The following is a 19,534-nucleotide window of genomic DNA, read 5'->3' as shown; positions in this document are numbered from 1 at the left end:
CCCTCCCTCCCTCCTCTCTCTGCTTATTGTGATTTGCTCTGCTCATGCATTACATCACTTGTGCACTCTCTCTCCCTCCTTCCCTCCCTCCCCTTCTTTTTCTTCTTCCCCGTGATCACTGCTGCTCACCCACTCATCACCACCTCGACCACAGACAGACAGACAGGGGGAGGGAGGGAGGGAGGGAGGGGTGAGACTGTGTCTGTGTGTGTGTTGGAGCAGTGATCCTGGACAGACAGAGGAGGAGGAGGAGGAGGAGGAGGAGGAGGAGGGAAGACAGGATGTGAGACGGAGACGAAGGGTGGGGCTGTAAACAGAGGTGAAACTGATGCAAGCCTCGTCTGTCGCCTAGCAACCCTCCATCCCTCCCTCCTATTGGCTCATTAGAGGATGCTGATAAAAACAAAGACAGGTTTTTTTTCTTTTTGGTTATTAATGTGTGAAATTCTTAGAAATTTTCCACCATAATCGCTCTTTTTTTCCTTCTTTTTTTGTATAAAGTTGCTTTTTTTCTCTTCTTTATAATTTATTCTTGTTTTTTTTTCTCTATTTAAATAATATTTTACACATAACACACTACATATCTATATATATATTTTTGTACATAGTAAATTCTTTACATTTTTATGTATCTTGTACTCTTTGCTACTGTTACAAGTGAATTTCCCACACATGGGATCAATAAAAACTCTCATGTCTTATGTTCATGTTATACTTATTTAAACAGATACGACTGATTATTTTTATTGTTTATTGTTAAGTGATTCTATAGTTTTTATAGAAATGAGCGACTTCTGTAACTTCTGTAACAAAACCAAGAATCCAACAGCAACAACCACCACGCCCGCTTCACTCTGTGACTCTGCAGCTGAGTGAAAAGTGAGAAAATTCAACTACTTCAACAACCAAATACGGCCAAAACACGATTATTAATGCCTCCTGCCACCATTTGCAGCTTTTCAGAAGTTCAGATCAGTCGTTAACACATTTCCAAACTGTTTTAACTTTTTTATGCTCCTAGTCCTATTTATTGAAAAGCAGCTCAGTAATCTCACTCAAACAGGAGCAGATTGTGACTTTACCTCGGACTATTTTTAGCAGCGGATTAATACACAATCTGTTCACTAGTGGGTATTTCTAGGAGCAGGACGGTGTATATGGGGCATTATATCAAATATACAGTAAATTGCATTGTTTGTTCATTATTAGGAGCTCTGAGGTGCAGAGAAATAAAATACATCAGGTTTTGGAAACACAAAATAAACCTAATAGGATCATTTCAATGCTTTTTTTGGTCTCCCAATGAGATTCATGGATAAAATCTGCTACCTAATGTAATTATATGATATTAAATCAATATATTTTCAGCACAGAGACTCTCCAGCTGACACATCACACACTTCCTGCTCATTGATTTGCAACTTGCCCACAAAAGCCCTGATGCAGCCAGAGATCTGACAGGGAGCAGCCGACCGGGTATCAGCCTGACAATCACACTGCATTTCCATTTCATCTCACTTTATTATTATGCATGCACTCGTATGACGACGCTACGCACTTGAACCAACTGAAAAAATCTGCAGTGTGGGCGGCCGTCCAAATCTCTGGGCCGACCGACCACACAGATACAAGTAAAGAATCATTTTTCAGGACGGTTAAAACGTTTCTATTGCTGCTGCCCAACCCAGTGATGGTCGTTTATTTATTCTTCTAATAAAGAAAAACACAAAGAGTATGAATCCTTGCAAAAAAAAGGTTGTGTGTATGCACTTTTTTTTAAAGGGATAGTTCAACATTTTGGCAAATTGGCCCATTGCCATAATCCCTGTAGTCATAGCAGTAGGTTCGTTACCTTTAATTGTCGGTGCAAGCTATTTTTAGAACGGCGGAGCAGAGCCGCGAGCTGCTCAGAGCTACGCTACGGAGACTCATGGGATTTCTTGGTTTCCCTCATCAAATTCATCAAATACACAATCCAACAACTCGAAAACGCTCTGGTGGACAAGTTGTGACCTGCACATTCACCACGCTATGAGATAATAACAGAACGTTACCAGACAGAGTTGTTTTCTAGGTAAATTCATGCAAAACCGCCGATGCACATTCCCGTCGGGGGCAGTTTTTCAGCAAGCAGTCTCTGCATTTGCCTCGAAAACAACTCTGTCTGGTAACGTTCTGTTATTATCTCATAGCGTGGTGAATGTGCAGGTCACAACTTGTCCACCAGAGCGTTTTGGAGTTGTTGGAACGTGTATTTGATGAGTTTGATGAGGGAAACCAAGAAATCCCATTAGATCTGAGCAGCTTGCGGCTCTGCTCCACCGTTCTAAAAATAGTTTGCACCGATGAATAAAGGTAACGAACCTACTGGTAAAACTATAGGGATTATGGCAATGGGCCAATTTGCCAAAATGTTGAACTATCCCTTTAACATAATAAAGTGATTTAATGGGTCAATTCGCTCCTCAACAACCCAGAGCCTTTTGAGTCGCTGTGGTGAAATCTTCCTCAGCTCCACTAATCTCCGTCTCTCAGCAGGAAGAGAGAGCGAGGGGTGTAAGAGGATTAATTCAGTGGAGATACTCTGATTAGCTCTGAGCTTTGCACCCGAAATACTTCAACATCACAGTAAGGCGTGAAGTCGGAGTCGCAGTCATTTGTGTGATGAAACTTGGGGTGTGTGTGATCACAGTAAACACAGGCGGTGTGAAAGTGAGTGTTAAGACAGTCGATGATCGCAAGTAAAGTAAAAAAAGAAAAAAAAAGAGAAAGGAGATAGAGATTCCTCCTCTTTTATAAGAAAGCAGACGGACGTGAGAGGGTTCAGGCTGCTGGAGCGGAAAGAAAAACTGTTTATGTGTATCCATTACACAGCAGCTGAGGGAAATCTGTCCTGTTAAAATATTAAACATCATTCTGTGTAATCGTTTCACTTTCTCCCTCCCTCTGCAGCTCACAGTCTTAAGTGCTGCTGTGAGAGAGACAGGCAGAGAGGATGATGGGAGATATAGGTGGAGAATGATGTATCAAGTTGCTGCTTTCCCAGCAGACACACGCCGGGTGTTTTTGAGCGGTCGGTGAGGTGGAGGCTCTGCAGGACGATAAAATTACTGCTCAGGAAGCATCGACACAGCAGAACCTGAACCTGAACCTGAACCACCGAGCCCGGTTCTGACCGAGCTGAAAAACTGGGCTGGCGTTTCACTTATGTTGGTTTTAAGGCGTCAGATCAGGAGGAGAGAGGAGAAGAGGCACAAAAATAGAAGGAAATTGTTTTAAAATTATGTATATGTCTTGTTTTCTACATATCAAATTTATACCAGCACCAAAAAAAGTAAATATCATATAGATAAATTAATAATTCAGGTTCAATTCTCTGAAAAGTAGACTAAATAATGTACCTTCCCATCATCCTCTCTGTCTGTTTCTGTCTCTACTTGATAAAAGATGATGCAGTTCCTGTAAATACGAGTCTCGACTTATCAACTTATAGTCTAAAAATGTATAAAACGTCTCCGGCTATAAGCTCAATGAACAAACCAGAGTGTGGCTGTGGCTGTGGCAGCGCATGGGTCTAGTTAGAGATTTGAAATGCAAATTAAGGAGATTATTAGAGATTTTAAAAATGCTCCTACCTAAGCACATCTGAACATGTAGAGAATGAATTCAAATCCTTAATGAGCAGATGAGAGTTGTAATTTCGCTATAAATATAAAAGGATCCAGTGTAAAGAGAATAAAACTTCACTGTGACACTGCAAAATAAAAACTACTTCTCTATCCATAGATGTGTAAATACATTATAATAAACCTTCTGCTCTATAAATAAGGATTGTGCAATATAAAATACATATATATATGTGTGTGTGTGCTTTGACCTTTGCTGGGTTATTAAACGCTGCAGCGCGGCAGCCGAGCTGACAGGTAAATCCATACTCTGCAGGGCGGCCGGCGAGCTCAACCTCGGTCACAATCTGACATTTTCTGCAGCGCGGCGGAGGAGCGGCGTCTGCAGGTCTGAGTCAGCGCAGGAAGGATGATGGCTAAAGAGCACTGGACTGTCACCGTGACAACCGCCCGAGTGGCTCAACGGCATGAAAGGCTTTCGAGTCATGAGGAAAATGTATCATTATTATTATTTTCAGTCACTGTGGTAATAACGGCTGCACTTGATGCCCCTGGTGGCGGTGGCTCATCAGTAAACTGGCTCTGAAATCCTAAACGTTCCTCCGACTCCGAGGCTTTTTACAAATAAACTCCGACACAACAGAGGCACAAAAACAATAAAGAAACAACTAAAGATTTCAGATTGGAAATCTACTTCTGTCATATTCTTCATTGGATTCTTCATTTAGTTTGATTGTCAAACTTCTCGGTAAAATCTAATTAGGCCCTATATATCTCCTCCCACCCAAAGATACTCTGATACTCCACGTTTTATTAAATCAAAGTATCCTGCGGCAAATATGACACAAATAAATCAACTTTCAGCTTCTGAGGACAAAATGAAGATGCTGAGCCTCACTCATGTTTCACAGTGGAACAAAGCAGAAAAGGACAAAGGCCTCGAACCACAAGGTAAACATTAATAATCTGGTTACTTGTACGTTTAACTGATGAGCCCGTAAAAAAAAGTTAAGTTTTGACCTGTTTTAAAATTATTTTATAATGATATCAAGACATGAAATGAAGAAAATTGTCACATTTTATGAGGCAGGAAACAATGTTTAGATGTGTCCTTATGTATTCTAACCTTTTGTACTGTATTGTAACACCAACCTGCCTAGAGGACTCCAGATGGAAATTAGCCCATGGGCTACAATCTGGCACATTTAAAGGTACTACGGTACATGTTTTATTAATGTGCATTGTCCGGACTTCTAAATAAATAAATTACAAATTACAAATAGCCACTGCTGTCACATCATACTAATAACAGATAACAATAGGGACGTTTGCAATTCACTATGCACTTTAAATTGGGCTGTATGCAAAACATCAGCACTGAGCACTTCAACTAGCACTAGTAGCACTTTAGCAGCTTGCACTTTAACATTTAACACTTTAACTTCCCAGCAACATGGAGCAAGTCTGGCCTGTATTCAGTCATTTTATTGCCTTTGTGTTTATTTGTTTAGTTTGTTTTTATCTCCTTCTTTATTAACATTTATCTTACTGTTTCCTTTTTCTATGAACACCAACCTGCCGGTGGGACTGGAGACGGAAACGAGCCTCGGCTACGATAGCATGCATATTAACATGGGAGATGTTCATTAATATGTAGCTACTGTATATGTCCCATTTTAAACAAAAATAAATCTCTAAATCTCAGATGTGAAATTACAGAAGCAACGAGTGGTGACAAACTAAATGAAAACTGTTGTCTACACATGAAGATCACAAGAGGAACCGATCGGCCCAAACCTGACTAAGTGTTTCTATTTACGCAGCATTAAGTAACCGATGAAACCACAAACTGCTGAATCACAGTCCTGTGGATCTGATAGCTATAAATCATGGTTTTCATGTTTCGACTGCGACCTCATGCTTTAAAATGCACAGAAAAGCAGAGCAGAGCGGCGATGAGGCGACTAACGACGAGACACACGGCGAGCAAAACAAAAGGCAGAACCGGTGCCAGCAGAGAGCGAGGAGAGGTGACAGAGGTCAGAGGTCGGGGAAGTGGATGAGACGACACAAACGTCTTTTCTCTCTCAACATGAACTCGCTGCAGTGTGGTGGACAGATGGACGGACGGATGGATGGCAGTGTGGTGTGGAGCTGAGAGAGGGATCATGGGTAATAATGAGGGGAAGGTGAGTGGTGAGGCCTTTGAATAGTTGCCATGCAGCTGCGAGGCCATTCAGAGCCACGGTTACTATGGATACTAACGGCCATCATCATCATCATAACATTACCACTGTACCGAGGTTAGAGAAACATGCAGCACCTTTTTGGGCTTCACTCCTCGCTGCGTGATCGGAGGGAAAGAAAGGAAGGAAAGGAAGGAGGGAAGGAAGGAGGGTGAAGGTTAAAGGTCAAGTTTCAGGTCAGTGGCATGCCGGAGGTGACGGGGAGTGAGGAGGGTCGGTGTCGGTGTCTCCGCTGGGCCACGAGTCTCAGTCCAGTAAACAGCACAGGAAAATATTCGGACAAACACATCTGTATCTCAAACAAACACATATTCACACATACAAACACACACCTGCTCATTCATATTTTCATTCACAAGTTTCACCAAATCACTTCCACTGACTTCTGCTGCTTCACAAGCCAAAATAAACAAAGATATTTTATAAATATAAAAATATACTAAGAACTTCTGATCAGTGTCTTTGTTTTTCATCGTTATTATTCATTGAATCACTTTTCTCATATTATTCTCCTTTAAAATGTGTGTGAATCTACTTAATATCCGATATAATATTGTTTGTTACACTTAATTTGTGCTGTATAATCTTTATTTATTTTCTATTTTTATTGTTTTTATTCTTATTTTTTGTCTCCTGTACTGGTTTTATAGTTTTTTTCTGTTGTTGATGTTCTTTATTTAAACTTATTTCACCATTTATTTAACCTTCACCCCATAAATTGTACAGCATATTCATCTGATCATCTACTGTACAGGTCATGGTGGGGACAAAACTATTTTTTATACAATCCACTCTCTATAGAATGATTTATACCAAATGTAAAAAGTTTGTATTTTACGTACAAATGAATTAATAAACACTAAGAATTATTCACATTCTAATAATTTGAGTTCTTCTGTTTTTCTCTCATTGAGTCTCTTCCTCTGTTAAATGAGGTAAAAACTGAAAAAGAAGAAGGAGGTGAGGATAGAAATGCTACAGGTCACTACTCTTTGTGTGTGAACTGTTGGTTCTGTGAAACATCCAGTAAATGTCAGTTGTTGCGTTGACATTTAAGCCCCGAACCCAACGAGACGTTAACGGGATGAGATAAACTTCAGGATGGAAGGATTCGTTATTTCCTCACTGGAAATAAAGTTTTACTTTACAGTTTATTAAAGATCAGAACAAAAAAAAAAATATTTTAACCTCTGAGGTCAAGGAGCATTTTAAATATTTAACAACTTCTCAGGTCTGACACATGATTAACTTCTGCTCTTCACTTCAAATAAACGACTATATTAATATAGATAATATAAATGATTAATTAATAACTCACGTTTATACCCATGACACCCTGATTAAAATTCAAGACCACCCTAAATATTGTATTATCTTCATCTTCTGTCACCTCATCATTTTTTTTTTTATGTATTTAAATAAAATTCTCCTTAGTTTAATTAATTTGAACTTTCTGTCATAAAAGAAAAAGCTCAATCCACCATTTAACAATAGAGGAATATTAGAGAGAGCTCCAGTAAATAAAGTGTATTCATAAAGACCTGGGAGAGTCATTATGAAACTGATAAACACATCATCTTCTCCATTTTAATTCACACAATCTCCTGGGATCTTTTTTAATCTGTTGCTCTTAATAAATAATCACAACTACAAGTGCATTTATAAGCAAACGGTGCCCTCTACTGGTCAAATAAGGAAACAGCACCTTCTGCTTTTCTGCTCACTGGGAAACACACAACTCCAGATAATGTGAATAAAACATTTATCTCTATAAAGTTTGAGCATTTATAGTGGGTTCAATAGTCTGGATTTATCACTATTTAGATATTTCTGAATGAGAACTTGTGTAATTTCAGGAAAATAAAGAAAAATATGCTTTTTAAGATGATATAGGAGTTTCCTCATGTCTTTAAAGAGCTGTGAACAGTTTATAATATGTATTTTTTAATAGCTACTCCTTTGTACAGTTGGTATCACTTCTGTGTCAGACAAAAAAGGTATTACACTTCTATTTTATCTAACTCTACAGTACCTAACGCCTCCTTTTAACCTAAATGCCGACAATGTGTTATTAACCTTATTTAGTAAAATAGAGTAAATGCCGATACACACATTTCTTCTCTCCTCACACACAAAGATGGACGAACTCTCGGTGTTGAGTTGAGCTGAAACAGCAGAGCAGCAGTGTTTACTTTAGATATGACAGTGAGTGTGTGTGCATGTGCATGTGTGTGTGTGTGTGCAGGTATGTCAAGTGTGTGTGTGTTTGCTGCTGGTTTCCCACAGAGGAAGTTTAGTGTGACTTTACTGCAGCGTTGTGTGACTCACCAGTTTGGTGGACTTGGGCGTCTCCAGGATCTCTGAGGAGATAAAGAGAGAAACAAAGAAAGTGAGATCATAATCTGTGTTTATTGTCCTTTATAAGGTTTAAAGTCCCACAAAGATCCTGCTGCAACTAGATTAGAGTCAACATCATTTATTGTCTTTTCTCCAGATGGTCAACGACGCTGAGATACAGATGGACTGTGGAGAACTGCTGAGAGAGCAGCACAAGTCACTATATCTCCAATAGATTTCTCCTCTGGAAGAAAGTTCCCGGTAAAGTTGCAGTTATGACATCATCTCCCCGGCTCAGACCAACATCAGCATCACTCACTGTCTCCGAGGCTGACAGGTGAATGTAAAAGCTGCAGCAGCTCAAGGTTAAACATGCAGAGATGTTGCATTACGTGTGTGTCGTCTCTTCTGCACAGAGAAAATTAAATCTGTGTAATAAACCTGGAAAAACTGTGAAGGGAGACATCATGTTTAAAAAATATATAAGAATTCAACCTTGAAATGTTTGTGGCATTCATAAAAAATTCATTAAGTGCAGTGCTCAAGATTTAAATACACCTACAATTTGTCCCTGGGCCAAATTTCACACTTGAAACTGAGGAGTGTTTTATAGAAGGGAAAATAAGTATTGAACACGTCAACATTTCTCTCAGAAAATATATTTCTAGTCGAGCTATTGACATGAAATTTTCACCAGATGTCGGCAACAACCCAAGTAATGCACACATACAAAGAAATCCAAACATTTATGTCCAAAAATTAAGTAATGTGTATATGACACAGAGAATAAGTATGAAGAAAAGGAGGAGGTGCAGAAAGGTTTGGAAAGCCAAGAAAGCAGCTGGAGTCTGTCAGTATTTAGGAAGTCATCCTGTCTCCTGTCAGTGCGAAGTAATATCAGCTGCTTTAGTCCAAGTTTACGCCTATAAAAGGTTTCTCATCACCAAGGTGTCACACAAGAGGCGTCTCATGACGGAGAAAAGCAAAGAGCTTCTCAAGACCTTCAGAAACTGATGTTGCAGAACAAACTGATGCATCGGTTACAAACGTGTCTGAATGCACCGTTTTATCCATTATCGCTATTATCCAGAACTAAAAAGAACAACATTTCACCATAAAGTGGCCACGACCAGGTGCCCACAAGATTTCTGACAGAGTCAAAAGAAAACTAAGAAGAGTCGTCGAAGGAGCACTGTCAGAGAGATTTAGACAGACCTGCAATTAGCAAGTACAGTTATAAAACAAAAAACAATGAGTAATGCATTTAACTGCCATGGTCTCTATGCATACTCACCATGTAAGTCTATTGACGCGTTCAATACTTATTTTCCCCGCAATATATAGTATAAAGCTGCTGCAGGCCGACACAAACGAAAGGGTTTAAACCCAATGCCATCAACATTACATGGTGTGGCGTTTAACAATTCAAGAAAAGATCAATTCTATCAATAAATGGATCAAATTTATAACCAAAGGTTTTATGTTGTCCTCCTCTCCTTCCTTTGTTCTGGTGAATGTAAGTCAGGTCAGTAGAAATTCATTTTTCTCCAAAGAGAGAGAGAGATTCTGCTGTTCTCAGATGAGTTTATAAAACTGCATCTCTCATTTTGTAGCAAAACCTCTTCCTGCCACAGGAATTATCACACCAGGATTCTCTCTTTCTTTATTTTCAGTTTTCATTCATGCAAACAACAGATGAATAAATGAAGATCCGGGTAAATGCTTCACACATAGGATGGACTTTATAAAACAGAAGCAGCAGAATCCACTCTCGAATAACTTCAAAGAGTGTATCCGTGGATTAGCTGTGGTGGAGAGCGACTCGCTTCAACAAGCAAAATAAGATTTTAAATCCATCAGTGATGCAGCCTGTGAGAAAACAGAGCTCGTCCTTCCTATTTCCATATTTTCTCTCCCTCTCTCTCTCTCTCTCTCTCTCCTCCATCTTGTGCATCCAGACCTGAATACAGTGCGTCAAAGTGGCGCCATGTCTGCCTGAAGCCAAGAGGAACATTTAGTGACCTTGGGACACTTTTTTTTTTCTTTTTTTTTAACTCCAGACTGTTTAATCGGTTTTCATCTTCAGTGCTTTCACACCATTTCCTCTGTGCTGCGGCAGCTTTTTACTTCTAAGAGAGAGAGAGACATCTTGTTGCCAGGTAACATCTGAATTAGTTAAGTAACGAGCCTCATTTGTCCATCAGCGTTGCCCTAAAAGAGCAACTCCTTTTTGTCTCAGTGCGCACCACGAAGGAAGTCTGGACGTTACCCCACTTGAAAAAGTAATGCACCAACAAAACCACCACTTCTCCTCCGTCTGATGGAGCAGCAGTGAGGCGTAGCCATGGAAACAGACTCCAGCTCCATCCTGAGTGGCGACCACATGCAGTAATGTGCGGTTGTTATGTTGTAAGTAAAGTGAGGAGGACTGCGAATAATTCCCCATAGAGAATGAATGGGGTGAAAAAAACAGTTATTGGACCTTTTTCAAACGTCTACTGATGCAGCTTACTTCCACCCAGAGACTCCATTCAAACTTTAAAATGTAGATAAAAGTCTAGTCTATTGATGTGGTTTAACACATTTTGATAGGCTTTATAGTTTTTGATCAATCACTGTTCAATGACCATGATCATTCTTTTGAGATTAGAATGGTGTGTGTATTGCACGGAATGTTCAGGCTAGAGTGGGTGATGACATCATCGGCTAGAGTGGGAGAAGTTGTATGAAGTTGTCTGAAATCTTTCTCTTTACACGCTGCTCCCGGCCACAAATTATACTCTACACACATGATTTTCTCCGCAGTTGTAGACAAACTTATCATCTTTCACAAAATGTGCTCGAAAAGGCAGAGAGAGTTGCAGAATTTGAACTATGAGTCTCCGAGTGAGGACAGGTCCCATCCAGCTGCCCATTAACTCCTATACAATATCAGGAGCCAAAAAAAGCCATCTATCTATCAATCAATCAATCATCTGGATAAATGAAGATATTTATGTCAAATACCCAGTGTAAAATATGTTCATTTGTTTCAATTCTTAGTTATTTATGTACACTGTTGCCCATAAAGTTGGAATAATTTTGTTTTCAGACACATTCCTCCTTTTATTCCTATTTATACATTATTTATATAGAAGATATACACTTTATCTATCAAGTATAAATCACATTTATTTGTAGGCTATATATTATTCCAACTTTATGGGCAACAATGTATTTACACATTTCTACCTCTGGGGCGTAGAAATAAACATGTGTCCTGCAGCTCTGACTCTGAAACGGTACAGTAAACTCTCATATTTTCATTTTTCTTTTTCTTTTTTTCCAACTTGTTGATATGATAATCTCACAACATGGTCTATTTAGTATTTAGATCTGGAGCTTTCAACTGTGTCCCATGATATTCCTCAGAGCAGCTGCACCTCGTGGCTCTTGTGGTGAAACTGTGTCGACTCCAAACATCCTCCCGTTTGTCTCCACAGGTGACGACGTGCTACAGCTAAACCTGCTGTTTAGTTTAACATTTACACAACATCAAACTGCTGACACACACACACACACACACACATATATATATATATATACAGACACACACAGAGGGATTTAAACCTTCAACCCTGGTATTGTTAGTTGCAGTGCTGCTCTGCTTGATCAACGACTCGTTACCGGAATGAAACCGCATCCCGTCTGTGTAATGAGATATTTACTGCAGCACATTTATATTTCAGACCTCTGGATGAAACAGAGCCTTCATAATCCTCTAGCTGCTTTCATTGTTCCCTGCACAGACGGTGAGGGCACCTTGAGCCAGACGCAGCAAAGTAAAGCCGACCCACAACATTAACAGCCTCCTCCGTGCTCCTCCACAGTCGTTTCCTTTGAAAGCTTCATGTTTTTCTTCTCTGAGCTCAACTGAGCTGAACTGTGGTGTGATTCACCAGAAAGCTCTCGTTTTGTCTCATCCCCCCCTAAAGGACGTTTCTCCCAGAGGCACTGCAGCTTGTAAACATGCATTTTAGCAAAACTTCTGTCGGGGGTTTTTTTATTTTCATGTTTCTCTTTCACAGTCGGCTTTTCCTGCGTCTTTTTACATTTTCCCACCGTCATTCAGAAAGAGACACAACATGTTTCCTCTTCTTCCACCACTGAAACCTTCTGAGTAATGTCATCCTGTTTTGAAATTGGAGTGGTATTGATCATTTAGATCAGGGGTGTCAAACTCATTTTAGTTCAGGGGCCACACATACAGTGCAATTTGATTTCAAGTGGGCCGGACCATTAAATTAACAGCATTATAACTCAGAAATCACGAGAACTATAACATTTTCCCTTTGTTTTAGTGCAAAGAAGTACAAGTATACGATGTTTTAAGAAATTCCATCTTGTTAAAATGTTTTGTAAAAGAATAGTTATTGAGAAAAATACATGCAATTTCAACAATATTATCAGGGATGCAAACGGGTCAGGACCAAAAAAGAGAGGAATTGTCTGGCGGGGGGGGGCCTCACCATTAACAATATCACAGAAAAGTCAATTTCCAGTAGTTCAACCCCAACCAAGTATTGAGTGCATATAGATGGACAGTTTTCAGAAGGTCAACATTTCTAGATTAAAAATGCTTTAAAAAAATAAAAACCATTGCAATATTTTAATTTTGGAGATACTGATTTTTAGGTCTTCACTGATTGTTAGTCATAATTATTACTATTAAAATAAACTGAAGAAATAAAGACATGGGATTTAACATCCCATTCAGTGTGTAATGGACATATAGGCCTATATAATGTGTTAGTTTCACTTTAATTGAACACATTCTACATCGCGGAGGCGACGTCTCTCCTTCACCGTAGAAACGGGGCAGAGCTCCGAGGGAGACACCTGCCTGACACAGCAACGGACATGCACGGGGGGAAAACGGCGGCGCCGTCGCACCGAATGCACGCGGATACGCGCCGCTTTGGGTAACGAGCGCACACGTCGCGTCTACATTGGAGGTCGGCTGTTACCAGTGTAATCAGAGACCATGAATGAGTTGTCGCACACACTGAGGTGAGCAGCAGAGCGGCCGCACCGTGACCGCGGTCCGCTCCAGCTGCCTGGTGTCTCCATTACGCACCACGCGTCTTTTCAGTCACTTGTCCAAGTTCTCCTTCACTGTTTTTTTTCGAGACAACACTCATTATCTCTCTCTCTCTCTTTTACCGGCGGTGTCAGCTGATGTGCACATCTGCAGCAACCCAAACAAATGCACATGTTACTGTTGACTGGCTCTATTCCAGCCACATGATTGGTTCGGCGCGGTGGAAATCTCATTATCATTGGTTATTTGTATTGTCAATATATATACAAGTTATAGACACAACACCGACAAGCACTGAGAGCCGCATGTTGCAGTGACGTTATATAGGCTATACAAAAAAATAATCCGCAAATAATAAACCGACGAAAAGGTGCAACTTGCCACTTAACTTCTTGTCGATGTATTATTTGCGGGGGGTTTCGGGGGATCTGCTGACGGTGGAGGATCTGGGACTGATTGACTGTGGACCACCACCAGTCTGATCAGGTCCATCACAGCACAGCAGCTGCAGCACTGCCCCGCTGTCACATGACGCATATCAGCGCAATCTGTTTACATTAAACCGACATCAGGAGAATAATGAGAATTAGCCTATGATTTAAAAAAATATATATTTGTTTCGAATTTTGGCCCCTGGATCATGATTTTTTTGGGCGCATTCTTGGTAAAAAAAAATCCTCTAAAAAAAAGACAGTTGGGATGCATAATGTGTCTCATAACAGTATACTGTGCGTCACGTTATCGTCCCCCCCCTCTGTACTGAGCTGGCCGGTACTGGGTATAGCGTCCTGCTGATCACCGCGCTGAGGCACCGGCCGGTCTGAGCTGCGTTCATGTGCCGACTTTAAAACTCTCCAGTCAGTGACCTGGTGGCGGCTGTTTTGGTCGTCAGCATTTTATCCACGCAGCGACCGTCCACGGCTTAGTGGTGTTTTATTCTAGGGGTCGGTGGTGGCTGTGAGACAGCAGCGGCTCCACGGTGAGGGGGGGGGGGGCAGCTTCTGCTCACCTGACTCTGTGCAGCTTCTTCATTAAATCCAAACAAACAGTCCGACACAGCGACGCACTGCTCCTCTTTGACTAAAGTCTCTGTAGCTCATCAGCCCGGAACTCGCCTCATGGACCAGAAGCGACGGCGGCGTTTGGCCTCAGTGTCTCGGACTTCCAGAGCAGCTACAGCAGCGTTGTGACCTCAACCATGGTTGGTGAGAGCAGAAATGTTGTTGTAGGCCTGTGCATATTCTCATTTGTCCAGGTCATAGTATTTCAAAGGAGGTTAAATCGAAAGCAACTGGACTTATACTGAGTCTCCACACCAGTTAGTTGGTCCAGTCCCAGCCTGGTCAGATGCTACATGAACTGATGAAGCCTCATTGATGAGAGGTGAAACGTCTTCCTAGACAAATAACTAAGTCCAGTTGAACCTCCTTTGAAAAAAAAAAAAAAAAGTTGTTGGCGGGCTCGTGAATTTTTTTTGAAACGAGTGAAAACGAGCGATAAATCGCATTTCTCGCGTATCTCGCGTTTGGTTGCGCGTAAAAGCTCGCGCGAAAAAAAAGCGTTCCTCGTGTTTGTGTGGGAAGCCCCTGTGGGTCTTCCCACCAAACACGATGAAATAGACGAAGACGCGAGGGTCCCGTCGCCATAAAAGAATCGCGTGTATTGCGTCGCAAAAAAAAAAAGTCGCGTCTACCGCGTCTCGCGCCTAATCGCGTCTCGCGCCTAATCGCGTCTTTGCGTCACGGCCTTTTACACCGCGGACGTAACGAATAAACGGTGACGTGTGAACGAACAACATAGAACAGGACCAGACGTGGCGTTGTTTACTCTTTTCACCTACAGCTCCACTCTCCCTTACTTACACCAACTACTGTTATTGTTGAGGCCAGAGAATTGTGGGATTTGTAGTTTTGGACCAATCGCAGGTTGTGCTCTTTCTTTTTTGTGATTTTCCCGGTTCACACATGTCTTTTTTTTTTAGGGGCAAATGCGAGTGAAATGCTCGCCCATGGTGGGCATAAGAAAATTTAAGACCTGTCTAAAATTATTTAAGACTTGAACACAATAATTCAACAAATTTAAGACATTTTAAGGCCTAAAAGTGTGTAATGGACATAGCCTATATAATGTGTTAGTTTCACTTTAATTGAACACATTCTACATCGCGGAGGCGACGTCTCTCCTTCACCTCTGAAACGGGGCAGAGCTCCGTGGGAAACACCTGCCTGACACAGTAATGTACGTACCGACTGCACGCGGATACGCGCCGCTTTGGGTAACGAGCGCGCACGTCGCGCGTCAACATTGGAGGTCGGCAGTTATCAGTATGATCAGAGACCATGAATGAGTTCGCCTCAGTTTCACGTGATTGTCACTGTCAGCCTGTTAGAAAAACATTTTACTGACCCCAGCTGAGACGCTGAGACCCCCCCCCCCTCAAAACAAAAACTCTTCGGATCTGAATGATTCACACAAGTCACCTAATTGGTCATGAAAAAAGCGAGTTTCGCTTTTCGGCGCGCTGTTTGCATCCCTGTATTATGCTTCTTCTGTCTTCTTTGTAATTTTCACAATTGGCAATTTCACCCCACGGGCCAAATTACACCCTCTGGTGGGCCGGTTTTGGCCCACGGGCTGCACGTTTGACACCCCTGAATTACAGTAGATTCATGTGTAAAAGTGCAGTCAATATTCCAGTAACACTTTATATCAACTTCACACTATTGTTTGTAGTTGATATAAAACATAAATGCTGAATTAATTATTTATTACGTATGATAATGCAAACATTAAACACATTAAAAGTTGAGCTTATTAAATAAAATACTTCATAAATGATTAACTGTTTAATTAACTAAGGCTGTGTAGCTATTATTAAGTGTTACCAATAATCCTACTTGTGATTTCTGCATAGTGTGCACAGATCTTATTCACACAGTCTTTTTATAAATTGGACCAAAGCTTTCTGACATCAGCTGATACTGTTTTTTTTGTTTTGTTTTTTAAATCATAAGAGCTGATTTCCATGTCTGTCTCCTTTCGCATTTAAATGCACCGTGCGTACGAGGAAACGTCTATTTCTGAAAGGTCAGACTTGACAGAAGGTCGCTTGACTGTTTAAACAGGAGGCTGGAAACTTCTGCTGAGTAATGACTAAGGGCAAAACTATAACACATTATCTCTGTGTGTGTGTGTCTCTCTCTCTGTGTGTGTGTCTCTATGTGTGTGTCTCTCTGTGTGTGTGTCCTTTACCTCTTTTGAGCACCTTGCCTGTGCCGGGCTCAGGTGTCTCTGGGGACGTGGTGTCCGCTCCATCATCAACCAGCTGGATCTGAGACAAAGAGACAAACAGCGACAGAGAGACAAACGTTAAACCATGTATCATCCTGAACATCATCCTGCCTGGCAGAGAGCCGACCATCGCCACCACAGGGGCCACAAAACACAAAAAAATCGCCTTGTTTATTGGTGTTCATTCAAATATAGCACCCCTCGGAGAGACTAGAGAGAGTCGTCATTTTTCTCTGTCTCCATAGCAACCTGTACAGGTGCACCGCTGGCAGCCAGGGTCAAGCTGCCTTTTTAAAGCCGAGTGGGAGACAAACTGACTGACACATTGAAGAGGATCAGTAATGCAACACCTAATCAATACTGAGTGTGTGTGTGTTTGTTGCACATGTAGAAGAACTGGGCCACGGGGTCACATTAACATTAACACACTGGTTTGTTTTACTTTGTTGTTGTTGAGTAGGATCAACTCGAGCAGGAACCACCCGGAAGGAGAGAGTCGCTCTTAAGTGTCGAGTGATTTAATCCTGTATAGATACGTGTTGTTTTACTTAAAGGAGAATTCCGGTAATTGTCTAAATAACGCTCTACAGCTCTAGGTCCCCGAGTGCGACCATAGGAAAAACTCAGAGAAAAATATGTGCAGCCCGGACCTAGCTCTCCTCCTGCTAGCTGCGCTACACTGCAGTTAAACAGCGAAGTAATGGGGGCAGTTCTACTTTGGCCTCTATATAATGCTCAAAATATCACTACACATGCTTTGCAACATCCACCAGTTCCTTACCACACAACACTGAGTGTATATAACTCTTAACTCACGTTAATATGAGAGAGCAGTGTTAACAGTGTGTTTTTAACACATAGCTCTGTTCATGCTGGCTTCCTGGGTAGACCTTACTAGTCGACTGTCGAGCTCGGGACTGTTTCCATATCAACAAAGACAAAAGTGCGAGGAAAACATGGATTTAGAAGGAAAAAAATGATTTTTATATTCATATTGATGCTTTTTTCCCCATCCCAAATCATTTTTTTCCTCCTATATCCATGTTTTCCTCACGTTTTTGTCTTTGCTGATATGGAAACAGTCCCAAGCTCGACAGTCGACTAGTAAGGTCTACCCAGGAAGCTAGAGTAAACAGAGCTACATGATAAAAACACACGTTAACACTGCTCTCTCATGTTAACAGAGTTTATACACACTCTGTGTTGTGTGATAAGGAACTAGTGGATGTTGCAAAGCATGTGTAGTGATATTTTGAGCATTATATAGAGGCCAAAGTCACCGTTTTAAAGTTCTGCCCCCATTACTTTGCTGTGTAGCACAACTAGCAGGAGGAGAGCTAGGTCCGGTCTGCACTTATTTTTCTCAGATTTTTTCCAATGGTCGCACTCAGGGACCTAGAGCTGTAGAGCGTTACTTAGAAAATGACCGCAATTCTCCTTTAAGTGCCAAGTGATTTAATCCTGTACTATATTTGTTGTTTTACTTAAGGCTTAAGGAGTTTATATGTGATAAAAGGTGAAAAATCTGAACAGACTTGACATATCTTATCGCTGCTTTTAGATTTACTGGCAAAGCAACGTCTACTGTACAGATTTATCAAGTGTCATCATCCAGTAACATCAGCTTTAATGTCTAAAATGTCTCTGGTATAAAGATTATCTTATCTGCTACTTTGGTTTAGTCATGAACCATTTGCTTTGTAAAAATGTGTTTCTGGCATCTGACTACATATCAACCCTTTTTTCCTTTCTTTATCTGCACTGACACTGTGATTCTGGTTTATTTCTGATACCATTTTTTTTCTTACTCTTCAGAGACACTGTTGTGAATAATAAAACCTGCTGAGACTCTGAGAGGAACAGCTCTGATATCGCAGCCTGGAGAATACAGTAGATAGATGATATAATGGTCATAAGTTAACGTTTATCAACAGGTGGCACCCAGGCTGATGCCACCTGCATCTAATGTACTGGTTTGTGCAGTTTGCAGTTTGCTGTTTGACTTGCAACACGAGTATACAAGCAAAGGAAAAAACTAAGTAAGATGGCTTCAGCATAAGACTCTCAAACTGTTCATGCATGACACACAGTGTGGATAAACGGCTTAACTCTACTCTGTTTACTCTGGGTGTGTTTGCTGCCACTCCAAAATGACAAATCTGCCATTTCAAACAATTAAAAAACCTAACACAGTGGTGGCAGAGTAACAGCAGTAACGTATGACATTGTCGTCCCCGCCCAGGCAGCGACAGGTGAACTCTGGTTCTCCTGTGATAGGTGGGGAGGCGTTGTGGTACATTTTCAGAGAGTTGTTTTTGATCAAAACAGCGAGCAGCAGCCTGGAGCTGCTGGCACCACGCAGACAACACACGCAGACAAAAATATCAACCCCCCTCCACACAGCCCACTGCATCAGATAAAAGAGAAAATCTCAAAACATCTTACAGAAGAAGCTAAACAATAGAGAGATGGGGGTGGACATGAGGGGACAACAGCACAATCTCCTGCTCCAAGTTTCTGCTACTGGAAAAGGACGAAGTGCTGTGATTAGGGATGTCACGATTACTTGTTTTCACAATTAATTGTTAATTAATCATAAATTAATCATTAATTAATCATAAAAATTCCTAAATACTTTCACTTTTCAAATAAGATTATGTCAGAACCGTATCAGTGGGTGTTGCCAAAGTAAAGGTAAATGCACACATACTGGTCAACACTGGTTACATTGAAACTGTAAATTTAAATGTTGGCAAGTCATTCGAAATAAAAATTAAAAACAATTAAAATAAACTTAAAGGGATAGTTCAACATTTTGGCAAATTGGCCCATTGCCATGATCCCTATAGTCAGAGCAGTAGGTTCATTACCTTTAATTGTCGGTGCAAGCTATTTTTAGAACGGTGGAGCAGAGCCGCGAGCTGCTCAGAGCTATGCTATGGAGGCTCATGGGA

General features: G+C 41.0%; 1 protein-coding gene across 2 annotated transcripts in view; it reads right to left on the bottom strand.

The window, feature by feature from the left end:
• The window catches only part of dctn1b (dynactin 1b), a 58,963-nt gene that overhangs the window by 32,479 nt on the left and 6,950 nt on the right, over window positions 1–19,534 (bottom strand). For both annotated transcript variants that reach the window (XM_083997936.1, XM_083997937.1), the window contains exons 3-4: window positions 16,542–16,620; window positions 8,201–8,232 (exon numbers count right to left, since the gene is read on the bottom strand). In XM_083997936.1, the coding sequence (XP_083854062.1) occupies window positions 8,201–8,232; window positions 16,542–16,620 (111 nt within the window). The remainder of the gene's footprint in view (window positions 1–8,200; window positions 8,233–16,541; window positions 16,621–19,534) is intronic.

The sequence above is a fragment of the Trachurus trachurus genome (assembly GCF_905171665.1).
Source record: "Trachurus trachurus genome assembly, chromosome: 22".
In the NCBI taxonomy this organism is placed as follows: Eukaryota; Metazoa; Chordata; class Actinopteri; order Carangiformes; family Carangidae; genus Trachurus; species Trachurus trachurus.
The sequence above is the reverse complement of the archived record's forward strand: the minus strand, read 5'-3'. Positions and strand labels throughout refer to the sequence as shown.